We start from the raw sequence: 20,983 nt of genomic DNA, 5'->3' as shown, positions 1-20,983 counted from the left end.
CCCCCCCCCTTTATGGCTGGAGGCTCCATAATGCTAAATTCAATTATATGCACCTGAAGTACAGTAGCTTTAAATTTGAAGATCGATTGTCTGCTTTAAATTGTACATTTTCGTCGTAATAAACACAGATTCTAACTCCCCCCATCCGCAGTATGGATAGAGCTGACAGTGTAGTACTAAGTTCATATTTGTGAATTACTGCGTCTTCTATGTCTGCGATAAAGCTAATTTTTTAGTGGGGGTGGCGGGCTGGGAGGGAAATCGGCTAGTGTAACAAAGTGACTAGTTAATATCTGCGCAGCACAAGGCCAAGCCTATTAGGAATTAAAGCAGATTTAAGTGTTATGCAAAGTCTCTGCGCTGCATCTGTTGGGTCTGGCTATAGGCCTAGTGGATTCCCTTTGAAAGCCCGTCGCCTGTGCAGGGCCACGCAGCGCGTCACACAAGGTGAAGCGAAGCGTGTTTAGCCCGAAGATGCCGATGCTGGTTTGAGAAACGGTCAAAACGGCAACATTGTGGCCCTCCAACACAAGTGTAGAAATGAGGCATGCTGTTGTTTATAGTGCAGAGATTAGATAAACTAGCCTGTTTAGTTTCATGGCAGATGGTTGGCACTCAAGCCAATTTCCAATGGTGCCTCCAGTGCTCAGACACCAGCTTTGTCATCAGTCCACTTGTAAGAAATATTTTGATAATTAGAAAATTAAATATGCCAATAAAGCAAATCAGGAGCAGCAATAAACAAAGAAGGTTGCATGACAAGCCATTTATCTCGGGGTTGTTTGAAATGACCACCTCATTAGCTATTTAAGTTTGAGGGATTTATTTCACTTTTGTGGCACCAATGAACTTTTTATTATACCTAACTGCTGGGCTGGATTTTACTAAAGTCTTTTTTTCTTTTCCTCTCTCTCCTTATTTGCTTTCAGAGCTGTGTCTGTGCAGAGTAGGGATTTTTAAAAAAAAAATAATGGCTACAATTTATGGAAGCATACATACTCCAGCTTATTGTTTTTAATAAATAGAGGTGCAGGGCAGTGTGTGAGAACATGTGTGCACCTCATGATGCTTAAGTGGGAATAATATTTGCAGAAAGGTGAAACTACAGTATAGTGCAGCCATGATCTAAAAACCTTGTAATAAATAGTTAACTGCTCTAGCAGTCATTGCCACATCTATTTGAAAAGCGTCCAGCTTTGCATGCCGAAAATGTGTTTTCAGTATTTGGACACAATACACCCCCCATCCTCCCCCAAAAAAGGCATTTGGCTGCCAAACTGTGCCGATGGATGGGAAACAATTTCTGTCACTCTTGTCCTGATTTATTTATTCTATCTATTCACTTCTATTATTTGGCTCTATTTTATTATTCATTTTTGTCCTCGCATCTCATTGAGGAGAGGAAGGCGGCTTGATAGTTAGATATGCTAATTTATTTAGTTAGAATCTCACACGTCCATTTTTCTTTGCTTTGATATGCATTTTTAATATATAGCCTTGGGCTACATCTCATTTGGTGAAAGTCGGTTTTTCTGGAGAAGATCAGGCTCTTCAGTGAGGAGGCAGCCTGTTGAGCTTGTTTTTTTATGTGTGCATGTTTGTGTTACCCCTTCCTTTCTATCGCTTTCTTTTTCGTTCCCGTCCCTTCCTCATACCTTACTGCGGAGCTTTAAAGTGTAGTTGTATTTACATTTGAATGCAGCGTGGTCTTAGAGATGATTGGCTTACAGCATATATCAGGATAAGGCCTCACTGACACTGTTGATTTCCCTCATTCGCTTGCGGTGACTATCTCAAGCATGTAGCCCACCCAGTGTTTCCTAACTCATTGCCCCTCCTCAGATTGACTCAATCATATTTAAAGGAAAAATAGAATTTGTATTACACATGAAGGGTGATAGGAAAAAAAACACACACACAGTGGTGTAGTTTTGCAAAAGGTTGGTGTGTGTATGTGTGTGCACTTGTCACTGGTTTGCTCTCGTCTTTTAATTAATGAATAAAATTTCTGTCTCTTCTATGCTACATCCAATTAGGGAGACAAATAGAATTAACAGTGTCTGAGTATTATCTGTTCTAATGAATTAGCCTTTGTGTCTTCTTGTGCTATTGTGCCGCTTCTTTAGTCAAGCTATTAGCAGAAGGGTTCTCATTTCTTTTATGCATATGCATTATAATGCTGCGACTGCAGTAGAATTTCTGCATAGTTTAAGATTTGCCAGACAGAAACTCTGTTGCATTCAAAGATCCCACTGCTTTGTTTTGGAGATCTTTCCTCAAGGAGTGAAAGTGCTCATAGTTATGGTATAGCTTATTTTGCAATTTGCTTGGCTGTAGAAAACAGGAGGAAAAGCCTTTTCTGCTTAGGTCTCTCTGCTTAGGTCTCTAGCTCTGATAAAGGCTCTGGGCGCTGTAGACCAATGGTCAAATGCACTGATGTCACAGGTTTAATCAAGTAATGCAATAGCTCATCTTGAGCCTGTGCATAAGTGTGTGTGTGTGTATTTGTGGAGGTGCGTGCCCAGGAAGATCCTGTCCTATTTCTGTACGTCACTATGCATAGTGCAGCGCATACGCAGCCCTCTGCCTGTGGACAGCGAGCCCTCAGGCCAAGCTTGCCTGCTGAACCATGCAATTTCTCAGTTTTGGAGGTGTTCTAATTCTACTAGCTTTGTCCTCCTCGAGGGCCGACTACGTTTGGATATCATGAAAACAGTGCATTGTTGACTTGGGACGCTCTGTCTGTTCTATGCAATTGTTTTGTGATGGTGGGATGTCTGGCCTTACATTTCCTATTTGAATTGTGTTCAGTGGCAGGGCCTTGTTGGCAGGCATATCTAATCATCGGTATGGTGGCTGAAGAGAGGCTATGCTAACTTGTTGCATCTTCCGCACTCCCCTATATTTGGCTGAAAGCATGGTGTAAATGACTGCAGTGATCAGGAGATTTATATTAACTTGTACATTGTTATTTTAAAGGAATGAATGAAAGCACAAGTGTTTATAACATTTTTTTTTGCCATTTGATTTTTTTGGGATATATCATATTAAGCTGTGCCAAACCCATGAATCACTTTTTAAAAAAAAAACGTAATCTCTTCTTTCTTTGCACACATAATGTACTACAGCGAGTAAAACAGCTTTTGCCTCAGAGAAAGTTTTCAGGCATAAATACAATCAGACAATCCTCCTTGTCTGTTAAAACATGCTGTGGTGAATTATTAGCTGCTAAATTAAGGACTTTTTATATTGTGGGTAATTGAGGGGGTTGTAAATGCTTAGCCGTTCAATGGAAGTGCACCTACACTTTTCTGAAGTGGCTGTATATAATTACGAGCTCAACGCAACAGAAATGTGTGAGAAGTTTTTCTCTTTCTTTGTTTATGCCATGTGGCAAGATGTGTCTTGAAATGTCACATCGCCTCATGATTTACGGCGCCGTGTGTTTCTAGTGCGTCAGCGATTCCTTACATGTTCGGCACAGGATCTCTGTAGCTGCTCCGCGCACTGATAGCTCAACATACGCGCACACGCACGCACACACACGCACACACACACACGCACACACACGCACAGACTCACAAGGTTAGTCGTTCTCAGCCTGTGTTACACTGCTGCTACTGCACCAGATTTCCCCCTTTCCCTCCAGGTTTCTGGGGAATTTTTGAGGGAAATTCAATGATGCTGCTAAATCAATTTTATTTGAAATTCCTAGGGATGTAGGCAGAGTGCAGTGAGGGAAGTGAAATTGTGCCAGGCAGGTGTTTGTAAATGAGAAACAGGGGACAGTGGCAGAGGAGACGGCAGCATTCTCCCACTCTCCTGCGGCCTGGCTGCACTACGAGCCTTCCTTCCCATATTGTCTCCTGCTTTTATATTAATTACAACTTGTATTAGCAGCCGCCAGTTGCTAACCCCAGCAAATAGAAAAGGCTGCCTCTAGAGACCCCTCTTCTTTTGTATCTTATTCTCTATCTAGTCCTGCTGTGTACATTTGTGTGCGCGTTTCCTCCTGCACATGTATGTGTGTTTGCTTGCTGGCATTCTCCTCCTCCTCCTGGTAACACTGCTCTTTAACACAATTAGCGAGGAGCATGGAGTGAACCGTGTTTGACTCCTAATTATGCCCAGCTTTAGGGAATAGTCACATGGGCTGGAAGCCCTTTTTGTCTCTTTTGCATCTTCCCCTGTTTTATTCGAGCACTTTTTGTGTAGGTTGAAGACTGTTTGTGTGACATGATTTTTTTTCCTGCAACTTGTTTGAACTTTATCAGACCCACAGGGGTTGTGGCAAAATGGTTGTGTGTGTTTGTGTTGCACGGCGCAGTGTCTGATGATGCACCCGCCATAGCTTAGAGAGACCCACTAAATTATTCATAGGGAGGAAAGGCTGTTGCTTTTGTCGCCTTGTTGAGTGTGGAAAGTTAACACTGTTGTTTTGATATTCGTTGTCTTGTTTTGCACACACGCTTATGAATGAGCGGTGACTTACAGGTACTAAAAGAGAAGTGTGCGCTCCACTGCATATGCATTGGTCTTGTGTGCACTCTATTATTATTATTAGGTCATATAAAGTGCTGCAGTCTTCTTTTTCCACTGTAAGAGCCAAACTAACAAAGCTTTATCTACATCCCCACATAAAGGCCCATTAAATCCACAGGGTAGCAAATCACAGCAAAATATCATTCCCTTTTACACCATTAGATGAGGTGTCTTTGAATTTAATTTAGTGCCAGCGCCATTAAAAATGACACATTACTCTGCAATGATAGCTAAATTAAGTCCTATCGATTCCACTGTTGCATTAAAACCATAGCTGGCTGTGGCCGTGGCTGGCAAGTGTTAAAGGGAGAGATAGAATGAGAGAGCAGGCATGTGTGAGAGCAGTGAGCACAGTTTTTCAGGTCTGTCTTGTGTCTCGCCGGCAGTGGGTGTCTCATTGTGAGGAAGTAGAACCCAGTCATTTTCTTCTCTTGGAACAACAACAGCCCGTTCTGAGAGCCCAGAGCCCAGCTCTGCTTAAACACACTATTCACTCTGGGAGTCTGGGATTTTTACCTCTCCTTTCTTCCTTCCCTCTGTGTTGAACACGACAAAGACAAAATTAGACTGCTTTCAGGGGGTTGATGGGCTTTTCCCACATTAGGGATTTTACTTAGCCTGCGCTGTGTTGAGAATAACAGAGAATTACTATAACAACAGACCTCGTTCCCATGAAGTGTTCCATGTGTTGATCAGTGGCCCAGAGAGTGAACACATCGTAATCATCCATCGCTCTCAGTACGGGGACACTTTCCCCTTCACTCACTCTGGAGGGCTAAAACCCACGCACGGGCTATTGTTCACGTTGTCTTCTTACCCCTCTTCTGAGTAATTCTCTGAGCTCTTTATCTGATTGCCATCCGGTGAACAGCTGACGCTGAGAGGGCCTTGAGTGGAGCGCGGGGTCTGAAGGGTCTTGTGTGTTTCTGTCTGCTGTTTTCAGCTCCAAGCTGTTTGAGAAAACAGCCCGCCTTCCCCAAAAAACTTAGCAGATAAAAGGGCCTCGCTTACAGGCATAGCAGCAGCCTCGCCTCCGCAGCAGAACAAGCACCAGCACATCAGGACTGTGTGCCCAGGGGACCTCGGCAGCGGCGTGTCTTTAGTCTCTGTTTCCCTGCGAACCTCGATTAGTCTCCAGGCTCTATCCTGTCTGTCCTCTTGGAGTACAGCTTACTCTGACTGGGGCACAAAGGCAAGCAGGCAGGCTCCTCTCTGGTGGGGACTGAGGGAAAAGTTCATCAGAAACTCTGCTCAAGTTGGACAAAATGGTAAAAACGGTCTGTTTCTAGGAATATACTGTGGCATGTACATTTTCCCTCTACTTTCATATGTATGTATATGTGTTTATGTGTGTTTGAGGGAGAAAAAAACACGTAGCGGGAACTGAGAAGTGGGTTGAGGTTTGTGGGAAGCCTTGGTGCAGGCCTGTGTTTGTTTGGCTTGGGCTCTGCTCAAGGGGCTGCTTCTCTCGGGCCCCAGACAACGTTAGGCTCAAGTTTGCCAACATTTTGTCATCATACTCAGGTGACATGTTAAACTGGGAAAGACTAGCGAGGGCTGCGTGAGCTAGGATGTCGTATCAACTCTGTGCGAGAGGCTGTTTGGAGTGCGTAGCCGATTGAGTCTGTGTTTGTGGGCACAGATGTAGTATATGACGTGATCAGTCTGTCCCTCTATTGCCTGAATGGCAGAGGAAATTCCAGCTCTAGTCTGCCTTCATGTGGCTCTGATAAAGCCTTTCCTGTACAGTAGAAAATCCTGTTTCCCTGTGTGTACTGACAGGGGAGTGGGAATGACCAGGAAAGAGAAGAGGAGCCGAGAAATTGAGCTGGACGTAGGGCAGGAGAGAATAAAGTCAACTTAAAAGCTATGAATTTGTTTATGGTTATTTCTTTGAAGTTAGCCAGCAGGGATTTTAACACTTCTTTTCACGATGCCTTTGTATATATGAAAGTGAGTGTGCGTGCATCTGTGTTTATACTTCTTGCTCTATTATGTCATTAGCATGTGTGCATAAGTGTATTTCAGCAAGCCTCTGTGGGCGTGTGTGTATGTCAGTGTGGGCGTGTACACATTTTTGGCAGATTAGCAGGAGAATCACTGTCATATCTTATTTTCATTTCTGACAGTGGTAATGATTAATGGCGGCTGTGGTGTGTTTGGACTTTTTACCTCTATATTTCTCACTTGACACGGAAGTCTCAATTGGTTATGGTACAAATGAACTGCACTGGGCTCCGCCATATGTGTTTAGACTATTACTCACAAGCGCTCTACTTGCAATGTTCAAAATCAAATGCCACATTAACGGTGCTTTGTTTTGCCCTCATACATTAATGAAACACTTTGATTACAGCGTTTTGACTTATAGCCAGTTGCGTTGGTGTATTCGTTTGTTTCTATTCAATCACTGTAGCTACTTTGATTATCTGCTAGCTGGGAAATAAAGGAGAAAAAAAGCTGCGGAAACAAACAGGCCAAGGACCTTCACGATGCATTTAGACTCTTACAGATGTCACTTTCACATTTCCAGCATTCTCATATGAACTCTCTCTCTCTCTCTGTGTTCCTTTCCTCTCTATCTTCTTCTCCTCCAACTTCTCCCCCTCCCTGCTCTCTCTCTGCTCCTGGTTTGTGGTTTGGATGGGGAATGTGGTTGGATGCACGGATGGATGGATGGATCCCACGCTCGCTTTCTCCTTTTTCAAACCTCAGAACCCAGCTTCCTGGAGAGACCACGATGACGCCACCTCCACACACTCAGCCGGCACACCGGGGCCCTCCAGCGGGGGACATGCTTCACAAAGCGGTGACAACAGCAGTGAGCAAGGTGAGTCAGTACAGAAATGGGCATGCACATGCATGCACATTCGTAACACATGCGCACACATTGGTCTAGTTTTGCGCTCAAGCCCTAGCACATAAACATACATAGATTTATGCAGGACATATTAATCATCACGCATGGATTTGCCAACTCTTCACTTTAACCCTGTCTAATGTGAGCTCTATAGTGAATAGGTGGCACATCTCTCTTTACACATGTCCCAGTCCTTTTCCTTTTGCACTTTGGATTATCCAATTTTTTGACTGGCATCCATGTAAACACAGTCACACCTAAAAATGAACATGCTTATCCACTGTTGTACTCGCACTGAAATACCAGCAACAGCCACAGGAATACCATACCAACCTAGTAAAAGGCTTTCCAAAGTGTTGCTATTTAGAGAGCTGAACAAAAGCTGGTGATTAATAGTATATTTCTGCCAGTTCTTTCTTGAATTTAAACCATATTAACTTTGCCTGCACAACAGCCCCTAATTATGTCTCACTGAGCCTTGTGTTATCTACTACACGACCTGCCAAACACTTATAATGCATTTCAAAACAAATGCATTTGAATGTAATACAGATAGTGTGTTTGAGTCACAGCGACCTGCCTCGTATTTTTGTCACGGTCGGTATCAGTTTTGACATGAAAATTGTCAAATGTACATGCTGTTAGGTAAGTTTCTATATGAAAGTGAGCGTTAAATTCGTGTAAAATTAAAGTCGATTAAAAGTGAAATCTGCTGCCTGAACCGAGAGAGTAGATGAAGAGTTCCTGACCCCACTTCTCTTGTCTTCATCTTGTTTTGAATGCACCAGAGATGTGTGCTTTTGTGGGTCTCTTCTGTATCCGTGGGTGCCCTCTGGCAGTGTCCAGAGTTTTTCATGAAATTTCATCACGCTGTCTAAACACAGAAGCAGACTCAGATACACACCGATACCAGCTCGCTCACAGAGCAAAGCTGCTCGCTCTGCCTGTTCTGTGCTATCATTTTGCCAATAAGCAGTCAAATGTATTGATGATGTGTACTTTGTGGTGGGGCTATTTAAATCATCTCCTGCTCCTTAGACGGAAGCCCCTGAAACATTACTGACCACAGCAGACATCTGTGGTCAGTTGTGTCAGAACTAGTTGAATCACAGCCTGGTTGGAAAAATAACTAAGACTGGTAAAGTAATAGGATATGTCTCAGTAACATTGTTCAAGGAAAGAATTCTTGATCATAATGCGACCCTTAATAAATCTACTTAGGCATTGTTTTTCCTCTTCCTGTGACAGATGCAGAACTATCTGTTGGTTAAAGAAACTACAGAGTGCCCTGCATGCTCACAGACAGCATAAACAGGACATTTTGTTATGCAACAAATGTCTTAAATGTCTCAAATGTCTTAAAACTAGGACCTGATTGATACTGGATCATGCAAATACAGTATCTGTATGAAAATGACATACTTCATTTTCATACACGTAGGTATACGTACAGTATGCTAGGGTTATATTGAAAATGATGACATTGTTGTTTATTTATTTAACCGCAAACTAGGTGGAAACTTACTCTGCAAAACCGTCTGCTCAGCTCTAATGCTAATCTGCTACATGTGCTCCGCAGACAGTGCTGAGAGCATTAGCAATGCAGACAGAGCTGCTCTGTCAACAAACTATGTGATGACATTTTCTGCATTATGTTATGCAAAAAAATATACGTATATATCAGACAGTACTAATATATTCGGCATCGACCAATATAGGCCGATTTTACTGGCCAAGTGATGTATGAGTTGAACTATACTTAAAACTTTAGAAAAGAAAAATCCAAGAAATTGCTGTGATTTAAATGGATTTTCTGCTTTGAAGTCATAGTATTAGTTAAAAACGCAGCATGACAGATCAGAGGACAGAGCACACGTAGAGATTTTGCACTCCTCTTTGTAATTGCAAAAGAAGCACGGGAGATGAAGAGCAACCGAAAGAGGAAGGGGATGAGAGAAAGAAATGCACTGCCTATTGATTATCTTACACACATAAGTACAAGTGACCTGTAATCCACAGAGCACTTATCGACTCCTTTCCCCACCGTATCCAGTAACAGCCAATCAATACGGGCCAAAGACAGTTACGGTATAGCACCGCGTTCTGGGCCAAGATAGACCTAGACTAGATCAGGTCCACAGCCTGACCTGCGCGCAGTGTTAAATGCAAAATCCACCAGCTCAAAAATATTTAGCCGCTAGAAAAAACACAAACTAAGCAGCTTAGAAGAGAAGTGGAGATTTGAACAAAGCTGAAGAACCACAGAAGTACAAAGGTTAAAGAGCAGAGAAGGTGAAAAAGTAGGATCAGGGAGGAAAAATGACTAAGAGAGTAAAAGGGAAAAAGACCAAGGGCAGCTGATTTAATGGTCTAATGAGGCCGTCCTCTAGCCAGTTGTTTTGTGTGAGGCATGCTCTGACCTTTCGCTTCGCTCGGGAGCCCCGCCGCCTCATTTTTCACATTCTTGCAATTACGTTAACGCTTGAAGCGCTCGCTGACTCCCGACTCTGGCCCTTCCATTCTGACAGAGCCTTCCCTCTCCAACCTCTCCACCTTTCCCTCCTCGCCTCTCTTCTCCTTCACTCCGCTCCATGCATGATCTCGCCTCCTATCTCGATACATTTCAACATAAAATTTGTAGTCCGCACTCTCAAGTCCACAGAGAAAATGTGAAATGTGGGCTTCACTTCAGTAATGGGGTCTTTAACAGCTTGGCCCCTGTTAAAAGGGGTGACAATGTGGATCGGTTGAGGAAGACCGAATAGATGGGAGAAAGTGAGAGAGGAGCACAGTAAAAGAGCGCGTGAGATCCACGCCGCTTTTAGGTTTCGGCTGCCAAGAAAAACATCAACTTTTTTTTTTTCTGCCGTCTTTCCTCTTAAAAGGTGTGTTCTATCCGTGCTTGAGAAACACTGAAATCAAATTTTAATCTAGAAACATCCTTGCATGAAATATGACACCAGTCCATTTGTCCCAGAAATATCAAAGGATCTCTGACAGTGACCAAGTCCACTTTTACTTTAAAGACTAGCTTTTTTCTGCCTTTCCCTGTTAGGGGATGTACACGAGAATAAACGTCTGTATCACTTGCTTACCGTTTCTTTTTCTTTCTTTTTTTAAAGTGCTGTAAGCACCGTCATACAGGACTCAAGAGGGTCGCTTTGAACACAGTCCTCTTCTAAAGTCTTTGGCTTGTATCTCAGTGCTGAGCGTTGTTCTGAACCTGCGCCAAAAAGCAATTTAACAAGTGCGCAAATATGTATTATCCCTCGTGTGGAATAATTTATTGTCAAGCAGAAAACCAAGGTGAAGCATGTTCGTAGCTGTCAGTAAAGAGTGCCAGCTAAGGTTCTGACACATATTAAAAAAAAAGTTTTCTGTACAATTCTCAGATCTGCATCCTTACCCTAATCCCTCCGCTTAACAGACTTAAAAAAAAATACTTTTCTCAGAATTTCCCTCCAAAAAAGGAAATATGAGTTATCGCCCTCGGGGCAAAATCAACGCTCTGACTCTCAGAGAGTGACTCCCTATGTTCTAGCTAGATAAATAAATACAAGGGGAGCCAGTTCAGAAGGTAACACACAATAACTACACTGGCTCTGCATTCACATCATTTTGATTAACAGTCCTTTGGAGCTTTTCCAAGCTTATCTTGAAACATCATAGACATCAGTTGCAGGGAGGTAAACTTGATGAATGTGCGTGCCTTAAGATAGCACTCGTTTCCAAGCAGGTGTCTGTTATATGGTAAGCATCCAAAGTGTGATGGAGCAGTGTGATGAAATACTCTACACGTTTGCCCACACCAAACACAGTAAAGTCAAATGCACTCAGTCATGAACAGTAAATCCCCAACACTGATTCAGCATGGTAGGTAATGCGTTTGTCCTCCTTCTGTATGTGCATGTGTGTGTGTGTGTGTGTGCGTTTGAGCATGCCGCAGCTCCAGTCCACACTTGTAATTATTAGCTATGCATGAAGACCAAATCCACGTTGACATCTTGAGTGCCGAGCAAAGGGGCTTTCTGTACTGTTCCAAGCTTCTACTGTAGATGGACAAGGCTCAACAGAAGAGAGGAGAAAGCATTTTGTACATTTTCTCAGCAATTGAACAATCCCCACGCTCTGCGGATAGACCGACTCCCCAGAGAGACTGAGAGAGGCAGAGATGGAGAGAAAGGGAGGAAAGAGAGGGAGAGCTTGAGTGTTCAGCTCCAAGGGAGCACGTTGCGCTTGATGGTGTTGTGGTATGATTGTGTTTGTGTGTGTATATGTGTATGCGTAGGGAGTGTGGTGAGTTCCTTTGGCCCTGGCTAGGGGCCCCAATCAGCAAGGTCTTTGTGGTTGAGCTCACTAGAAAGAGGTCATTTCTGTTGGGGACTCAGCTCCTTGTGTCCCAGCATGAACAAGCCCTGTTGGATCTTATAGTTTCCAGACCTTTGGCTTTGCTTTTTTTAAATACAGTATTTCTCAGGGCTCAAGAAGATGCAAATGTGCAGGTAGAAAAAGAAAGAACATGTAATCACATTAGAAAAAAACACAGCAATCTTTGGTAAACACAAGATGGAAACCTTGTTGCATTTTAGTAGCGTATACTCCAGCTCTGGAGTGATCGTTGAGGTGTGTCTGTGTATTTACAATGCATAATTTGCGTGTCTGTGTATTTGGTTGGGGGGTGGAGGTTGTATGCATGTGCATGTGTTAGCTGGTTTCTTCTAAGTGCCTGTTAGAGTTTAATTTAGTGTAGTAATTAAAGCTGAACACTGGCCCATAAACAACAGATAAACAATAAAGCAGGCCCAAGCCCTGCTGTTTCATGGCTCTCACTCCCAGCTGTTGGAGCACTGATAATCTTTTACACAGTTGCCCCCACCTCACCACAACACAATACTGAAGCAACAAGGTTTTCGCATGTGCGCATGGGTGTTTTTTAGTGTGCGATGGCAGAGGCTGAACAAAAAGGGCTGAAAAGGCACATAAACACACAGGATATGTCCACTTCCTCTCTCAAAAGAAAACAGAGAACCACAGAAAAAGCAAAGAAAGTTTAAGAGTAATATGGCTCTGTGGCCATTTACAAAACCAGATCAGCAGGGAGATAACTTAAACATGAGTATGTGCAGCCATGACACGCATACAGCTTGCTATATCTCAGTCAGTAGCCCGCACTTAACATAAACCAAAGGTATACTTGCTTAATGACAAAACAAACAATGCTACAATGTTTCTCAATGAGCTATGGTGCTCAGCTTTAGCCATGCCACTGCATGTCAGTCACATGTTAGTCAGGTGTCTGTTATGGAAAGAGTGCAACATGTCTGTCTGATGGTTTGTTGGGAAGGGGCAGGGCCATTGTTGAAAGCTGAGAAGTGTTGCTGTGCGGGGGGAGAAAACATGGTACAGAGGGGATACTTTCATGATCCCATTAGCATAAAAGAGACTAAATTATTCATGTGGAGTGCTTAATCTATGGGGAAAAGTATAGTTAATGCACATAGTTTTAAAATGGATCTCTCCTAGCCTCGGCTCTAACACCAGATTCTTGCTGGATTCAGCATTCGCGGGCATTTACGGGAATGGCTGTCACTCTCTCTTGCACACAAACACACACATAGACATAGAATGTGCGGGCATATGTGCACACTTGCCTAAGCACTGCTGCACTTCAAGCTGTTTCAAGGGTCTCTGCTCTCAGGCTCATCCCCTCTCTCCATAAGTCCCTTTCCCATCCTCTCTCTCCCCCTTTCTTTCCATTTGTTCCTCCATCTCTCTCCTCTTCTCTTTCTCCCACCCCCTCCCTCACTTACTGACTCGCTCGTACTCCTCTCCTCACTCACCCTTCTCTGTCTCGCTCTCAGTTCCGCAGACTACCTGGCCCTCATCCAAAATGTGATTAAAGAGAATGATCAGCTCCCTCAGCTCCCACTTTCCTTCCTCCCTTCCGCTCTCTCTTCGTTCTTTTTTTTTGGGTTTCTCTGTCTTTCTTCTGACCCTGTGCTATAGCTTAAAAGACTGGAAAAAAAGGTAATGTAAAAGAATAAAAACTGTCAATACAGCCAGTTTCCAGTAACATAGGCTTCCCACAGTATTACCACCATCACCACCTCTTGGTCTTCCATCCACGCTCCCTTTTTCTCTTAGCATCTCTTTTCTCCTTCTGGTTTTTCCCCTCTATCCACTGACCTCTGCCTCAGTACTGTGCTGGCTCCTTTACTCTGATCCATAATCACAAACAGGCCTCTGGTGTGACTTGGCCCAGCCCAACCTGGCCAGGTACTGAGCCTACGCCACAGGAAAAACGTCTTTACTGTGTCAGCCTAATGTGCAAACTAATGTTTGGAGAACATAGGGAAAAAATTATCCAGATTATTCTGACAGCAGCTGAGGAGAATTTCTGTTTCACGCCATTAAGGGGAAACTTGGGGGAGATTTTTCTTTCTCTCTTTCTTTTCCTCTGTTTCTCTGAGAAGTAGATGAAGGCCAGCTTAACTGGGAGTGAGCTGAGCATAGCTAAAAAGCACAGAGGAAACGGTGTTGCAGGGAAGTAATCAGGATTGAACTCCAGTAAAAGGAGGGGAGTGGCTTTTAAATTCTTTTACCCAAAGGCTTTAGGCAAAAACAAAGACAGTGCAATGCTGTTGTATCAGTTCATTATACAGTGGGTTTACACACCCTTGTTCCATTGCTGATTACACCAGCGCATGTGGTGATGATGAGAAGTGCACAGGGGTCTGATGTAATATGGCTAAAAGGGATTTGAGCGCATGCCCCAAAGGGCATTTCCATGTCCATTAATGCTGCCACTGCTGCATTTTCACGAGGACGACAGTGCTTCGTTTCTTTAAAGGGAGAGAGTGTTTTCCCAGGAAATTTTCAGTCTTGTTTCAGCAGGCTAGCCTGAAGGGGGTCAGCCAAGAAGTCACCCTTAAGAGGTGATAATCCAATTGCTTTAGTCCTCACCAGATTTGTTTTCCCCTTGTCTGGCGGTGTGTTGGTGTGTGCGTGTGTGTTTATAGAGAATGTAAGCATGTGTGTGTGTGTGTGTGTGTGTGTGTGTGTGTGTGTGTGTGTGTGTGAGAGAGAGAGAGAGAGACAGCAAGATGCCACTAGTTTCTGTGTCCAACCCCAGGCCCCGTTCTAGATCAGAGAGAGGTTATGGGGGCCAAGTCTGTCAAAGGCACACCTGCAGGGAAACTCCAAAAACCTTGACTGCTAGCTTACATGAGCCAGTTTAAGGTGTGCTTATTTGGAGTTTAACCCCGACTTCAAATGTCCTTTCCCTCTCTTCCCCTTTGTGTTTGACCAATGGGCCTTGCACTCTTTTACTTTCATTTCTTTCTTCTGCCTCCCTTGGCTCTTTAATCTCTTTCACCACCCCCACCCTCCCAGTTCTCCTCCCCTGATGTCAAAACTGCACATCACAGCAAAGGTCCCTCCAAAAGACAGCACATGGTTGAGTAGAGTGGCTTAGCAAGGCTAGCTAAAGCTTGTTCACTTGCTGTGTGGTTTTTTTTCTCTTGCGTAAACCAGGGTTTAGACACTAAAGCATATTTGGAACCGAGCAAAGCAGCTATACCCTACAGGTAGTGCTTTAACCATGCTGCCACCATCCAAAAGAGTGGGAGGATGATAAAGGAAGTGTGTTACAATCCGAGTTCTTCCTCTCTGCTGCTGATTTTCACGCACACATCTTTCACGTTTATGCAAAGCTTTTGAGGGCTTTATGCAAGATAAGCTCATTTTCTAGTCTGATTCCCACTCTAGTACATGCTTTAATGACTCTTAAAGCCAAGGGCTGCTTTTTTAGGCATAATAGCAGTCCTGCGGTCTCTCAGTTTCCGTGTAGCCAGGGTGCTTTTTCCACACCTGATCACTTTTGTTCACCCATTTTATGGCTATTGGGGAGCAGGCGGAGGTGAGTGATTTGACAGTGGTTAGTGCCATGAGCCCTAATGTTTATTGGAAGCAAGCGTCTAATAATTTTTGATTACCCCAGAGGAGGTATTAGCCATGTTAGTCAGCAAGGATAATTTCTTATTTACATGCCCCAAGCAGTGAACACTCCGAAGGAACACTGGGGCTAAATGCGCAACAAAACGAATCAAACATGCCAAACGAGATGCTCCATCCTGGCTGGCTGCAGGGCTGAAGCTGAGAAAACCTTCATTATGCATTTACCATAATTCATTTAGAGGGTTATCAATTTGCAGAATACAGAGGAGATGTTTGGAGGGGGAAGCAAGAACACCATATCAAACGAAGGAACAGAAAAAGGAACAAGGGAAAGCGAGATGAAAAGGAGTGAGATATTCAAGGATAGCTCAGTGCCTGTATTTTTAAAATGTTGTTCCAATTACACACATTTCCATGTTCTGAGGCAGAACTTGCATGGTAAATGGTGCAATCCCCTTCCCTTTTACCAGTGTCACGCTCCACCCCCTAAAAAAAGCACAAGCTGATTTGACTTTAATGAAAGCTGTTTAGCTCAGGAATTTTCTTTTTTTTCTTGCAAGATTGAGGCTACACAGAGATGTTCTAGTTCAAATATTGTCATTCTGTTCATTTAGGGTTTCTCTTTGTTTGCCTTCAACCCTGCTTACTCAAGGGTTTTTTTTGTATCTGTCTATCGGTGTGGATTTTAGGACAGTTACTACATGTTTTCATTTTTCTCTCCTGGCAACACATACGAAGAGAAGAAAAAGACTTTTAAAAGCATCTTTCCCTCTGCCATCAGGCAAGGATGACTAAGGCCCCATTAGAACAATTGGAGGAAACTTAGGGAGACGGGGAGTATTTAAAGGAATGAAAGCAGCAAGAAAACACCACTATCTTGTGATAACCAGTGCTTTGGTTCATTATCTCGAGACAGAAACCCCCACCTTGGAAAAAATTGCACTCACTTTGGTGCTTCATTCAAAAATACAACAATGAAAACAAGAAAGGCAAGAAAAAGCAAGACAAAAAGGAAAGAACTGTAATATTTTCCAAAGTGAAGGGAAAGCTGCATTGTTTAGCACAAATGCTTACTCCCAGGGATACAGTCCGTAGACAACTGAGTGTCTGCAGGAGACATCTGTGAAGCCTGACCTTGTGACCTTGGAAAAAATGCTCTTAAGGTGGGGGGAAAACTGCCTTTTCCACTGCATCTTGGCCTACAGGACAGCCCAGGAGCAGCACAACAAACACAACCACCACAGAAAAAGAACAACCCAACATACAGTCAATAAGAAAGAAAATGAGGCAGAAAAAAAGTGTGATTTATATTGAGGCAAGTTAACAAGTAAGGAAGCGATGAATGCTGGAAAAAAAAGGAACTGAATACGAGAAAGAGAGGGAGGGAAAGAAACAAGAGGCAGAGAAGATGTTAGAGAAAACACAGATGGACTTGGTCTGAATAGTGCCTCACAGGCCTGGCTGTCTCTTACTCCTTTGGCCCCCCATGAGATCATTTTCATCCTTTATGAGTCAAAAGGAAGCCTGGTTGAAAATGAAAGGTTACACAAGCCAGAGCCCAAGCCCTCGGAGTGAGAGAGGAGAAGATCCCCGCTGCAAGGGCCCTGCTGCTATTCAAAGCACCTGCCATTGTGTGGGCGCTCATCCAGCCCTATTGTTGTGCAGAAATTAGTCGTGCTCCCTTTGGCTCCCTTCGGCTCCAGAGGCATGCGGCAAACCCCCTTGTTGTTTCGGGTTCAGATACATGGTTGGATAGATGCGTGGCCCCGGCTACCATCACCACTGGCTGTGGCCCTTTGCCCTCTCTCCAACAGCACACTATCACGTTGTGTTTTCCCCCCCTCATCCTCTCACTGCTGTTCACTTCTCAAGAACACTTGCGAGCCAACATTCCTATAGTTTTCTCCATCTTTCTTTTGTACTCCTACTCTCATTTTTCCTTTGGTGTATATGCTTATTGTTCTTTGGAGCACCCTCATTATACCCATGGTTATATTTTAAGGGCCTCTCTCTTTGATTTTGGTCTCATGGGGAGTGAGTGGTGGGCTGGTGGGAGCTGTAGGCCTGGCCCGGCTCTCAGGGCTCCCCAGCCAGCGTCTCGGAGAGTAGGCTTGGGGGTATTGTTGGGTTGGCTACCACACTAGAAGCACTGGCGCTACTGCTATTGCAGTGGGTGGATGTGAGGGGAAAATTGAAAAGTCAATAGCGAGGCCCCACAAAAAAAAGAAGAAGAAAAGAAAAAAAGAGTGCAAAACAAAAGGAGATGGAGAGCTTCAAAAAGCTGAGAGCTATAGAACACTGCTAATTAATAGCATCAGACGAAGAGCTTTTTTCCTTCCTTCTGGAGCTCTGATGCTGCATATTAACTTGTGAGGCAAGGCAATTAGGAGCTCAAAGCATGTGTCATGTCCATCTGTTGACCATGCTATGTGAGGGAGAATTGATAGGTAAACAAAAAGTATGCACTGAGCTTCAAGGAAAATAGAAAGCGCGTAAACACTGTAGTGCAACCCTACCTTTATGAAACTGCTGAATCAGCAATAATTGTGATAGTAGTTCATTTCAGTAATTCCTGCAGCTATAGTTTGTGACAGTTCCTATATGTCAAAATTGTGGGACACACATTCAATAAATACATATGTTGATGCCTTTCTTATTACTATTACTGAACAAAGGAAAACATTACTGTTGAAAAGTATATGTAGGTTGGGTTTTTTTTGTTTGTTTGTTTGTTTGTTTGTTTTCTCGGGGGGGGGGGGGGTTCTTAAAAAAACAGTAATTGGCTCTTATTCTGTCTTTACACGCAGCTAACATCACGTAGACTGTGATGAAGTGCGACTTTTGGTGGGTCAGCGTTGCAGATTGGCACCAATTTGAAGTGGCTTTGCAATTTGTATTTTTCACTGCCGTAATAGGCTCCTCTCTCAACCATCGTACCATCGCAATTTCCACTTCCAACAGCTGTCAAGCCCCTAAAATCAAAATTAGCGCCATGGAATTGGGCCTTAATGAAATGACCTGCTGGATTTACCTTAAGGAGCAGGGCGGACAGTCAGTACTAGCCTCGTCAAAACCCTCTCTGCGCGTGCTGCGGTCCCATTAACAAAAGGAAATAGTCTGTAAATGTATTAAGCACTACTTCCATTTTCTAATTATCTTTCCCTCCTCCCTACATAATTCATTCAGTCATTCATTATTTCTTAATATTAAAAAAAAGGATTCTGTCTGTTCTTTTTTCGTGAGATCACCAATTATTTGTCACTATTTATTACGCCGTTGTCTGGGGGGAGGGGCGGGCGGGGGGTCTATATTTTATGTTCCACCACAGCATCTGTCTGTATGAGTTTCAAATTGAAAATCTAGCATTATTCATATAAAATTTGCAAAAGATAAAGAATAAAAAAAGGCTCTGAAACTACCCCCCTCCCCCTCCCCACCTTTGCTTCCTATAGGATGAGGTGAATGTGTGCCAAGGCCCAGTGGAGGACACTAGGCCCTGGTTATTGACTTGTAAAGAAGCCGTTAGGTGAGGGGTCTTGACAAGACATGAGCGGCTGAGTCTCTTGTAAAGCTGTATCTGATTTCTCTGCTAGTTGACTCCCCGGAGAGATCCGTTCTACCCTCTGTTGATCACACTCTCACAGCTGTATGGAAAATGCAGCGATGAAAAAAATAAAATGAAAGAGTAGTTTTGTGAAAAACGAAAAAGTGAAAAACAAAACAAAAAAATACTTACATTCAGTATGCCACGAGTGCCTCGCTCGGTGAGAGTGAGAGCCAAGGAAGGAGGGCAAATGAACCTAAGGAATCAATAGACAGGTGTTGTCTCTCAGTACGGCACAAGATAACTCTCAAATTAACGTTTTGGTGAGCTGTGTAATATATACTTGTCTGTAAGGGCATCTGCATTTGTGTTGGTGTGATTGGATAATAACAAGAGTGAAGTATCAGCAAGAGGCACACAAAGCAAGTATCAACTTAGCGAGATCTTCACTCCACAAAGATCTGACTAATTTATGAGGGTAAACTGCTCTGACAGAAAGAGAGATGCAGGTGAAGGGAGGAAGTTTTCATTGGCTCTCTAGAGCAGGCCAACCCAAAACCCTGGAGGGATCTCTCTCGGTTTGAACTTTATCAGGGGCTACGCTTAATCAATATACTATCGGAAAAAGAATTAATTACTAAAGCAGAATAAAACAGCTGCATTTTAAACCAAGGATTCATCAATTCTGTAATCTCTTGGTTACAGCTCAGGTGTCAGGAGGATCATTTCAGCTCCATGTAATGAGGAACTGTGGGAGTTTACCCCAGCCCTGTGCTGCTCTCCTCCTCCTCCACCTTTCTCTTTCTGACCCCTCCTTCCAACCAAAACGCTTCCTTATTACCCCGTTCCCTACCTTCTCAGCTCTTTGTCATTTACCTACAATATTCATCTCACTCCTTTCTCCCTGCCCTTAATACACTGACTGTATTGCACTCTTTTATACCCCCACCCCTACCCCACTACATTCCCTTCCCACCAAATTCCTGTCTTTGCAGGGATGGGACGAAAGGGTATTAAATTTGAAATCTCTGGTGCGAAAGCCGACTAGAACGGGACATTCCCGCTGTTGCAGCCATCAAGCCGGACATTCCTCTACTAAGACTGAGACACCACTGGTATTGTGAAATGGGGAGGGGGGAATAAGAGATGGGGGAAGTTGGTGTAAGACTTGAAAAACAGCATACCACATTCTTGTTGTATATTTTAAAAAATATATTTTTGGTGTATAACATTAGAATAAAAATCAAAGGAGAAGGTGAATTAGAATGAAATTAATGGTGTATGGAAAGAGGAGCCATGCAGGAAGTATCCCCTGTTTCAAAATAATCTTGGCGGCTCTGCCGTCGCTGCCACTGACATCCACCCATCGCAGCCCTTGACCCTGGTCCAAAGCCTGTAAACGGACTGTCCTTGACTCCCCATAATGGGAGATTTCAAGGCAGGTTGAGAAGGGGTTATGGGTGATGAATTGGGTTTTTAGTGAGCTCATTAGGAAGCCAAACAGAGTTTAGACTGTCGGAGCGGAGCAACAGTGCAGTAATCAGTTCTGCTCGCTTTGTTCCCTGCCTCCAGGACATTTGTGTGGAAAAAAAAAGAGAGCGAGGAGGAAAGAAAAAAAAACTTGGCATTTGGCTGATGAGAGGGCTGCTGAGCAGAGGCTACAATCTGATGGTTGACTTGTTGATTTATAAACCTTTTAATTCATTTACTCTACCAACCCTTCCACCCTCCATCCCCACCCCCAGCTCTATATAGACAACCCCCCCCCCCCAATCTTTGTTGAACTCCTTGATGCCACTGTCCATCAGGTGTGGCAAGGACTTGACCTCCTCTTCAGCTTAAAAACAGCAAGTTTGTTTGGTTTTAAGTTGTAATTGAGGGTAGAGAGTCACTGCTTATGCTGTTATCATGCATTGCCTGAAACGATGTAAGCTGCTCTGAATGAAAAACAAAAAGAAAGGAAGAAAGAAAAACACTCAGTTAAATTGGCAACCAGCATACAGCTGCTCTTTGCGGTTTATGTAGAAGACTTTGATATACAATAGTTCCTAGAGGGGATTAGAAATCTATTTACTTGCATT

At 43.5% G+C, this 20,983-nt stretch overlaps 1 protein-coding gene across 8 annotated transcripts in view; it reads left to right on the top strand.

Moving 5' to 3' along the window:
- Positions 1-20,983, top strand: part of meis2a (Meis homeobox 2a) — a 78,026-nt gene that overhangs the window by 6,045 nt on the left and 50,998 nt on the right. For all 8 annotated transcript variants that reach the window (XM_013908450.1, XM_005723780.1, XM_005723779.1 and 5 more), the window contains one exon: positions 7,258-7,372. In XM_013908450.1, coding sequence (XP_013763904.1) covers positions 7,258-7,372 — 115 coding nt within the window. The remainder of the gene's footprint in view (positions 1-7,257; positions 7,373-20,983) is intronic.

The sequence above is a fragment of the Pundamilia nyererei genome, unplaced genomic scaffold, assembly GCF_000239375.1.
Source record: "Pundamilia nyererei isolate P.nyererei 1_Seehausen unplaced genomic scaffold, PunNye1.0 scaffold00010, whole genome shotgun sequence".
NCBI lineage: Eukaryota > Metazoa > Chordata > Actinopteri > Cichliformes > Cichlidae > Pundamilia > Pundamilia nyererei.
This window is presented reverse-complemented; position numbering and strand designations above follow the sequence as displayed.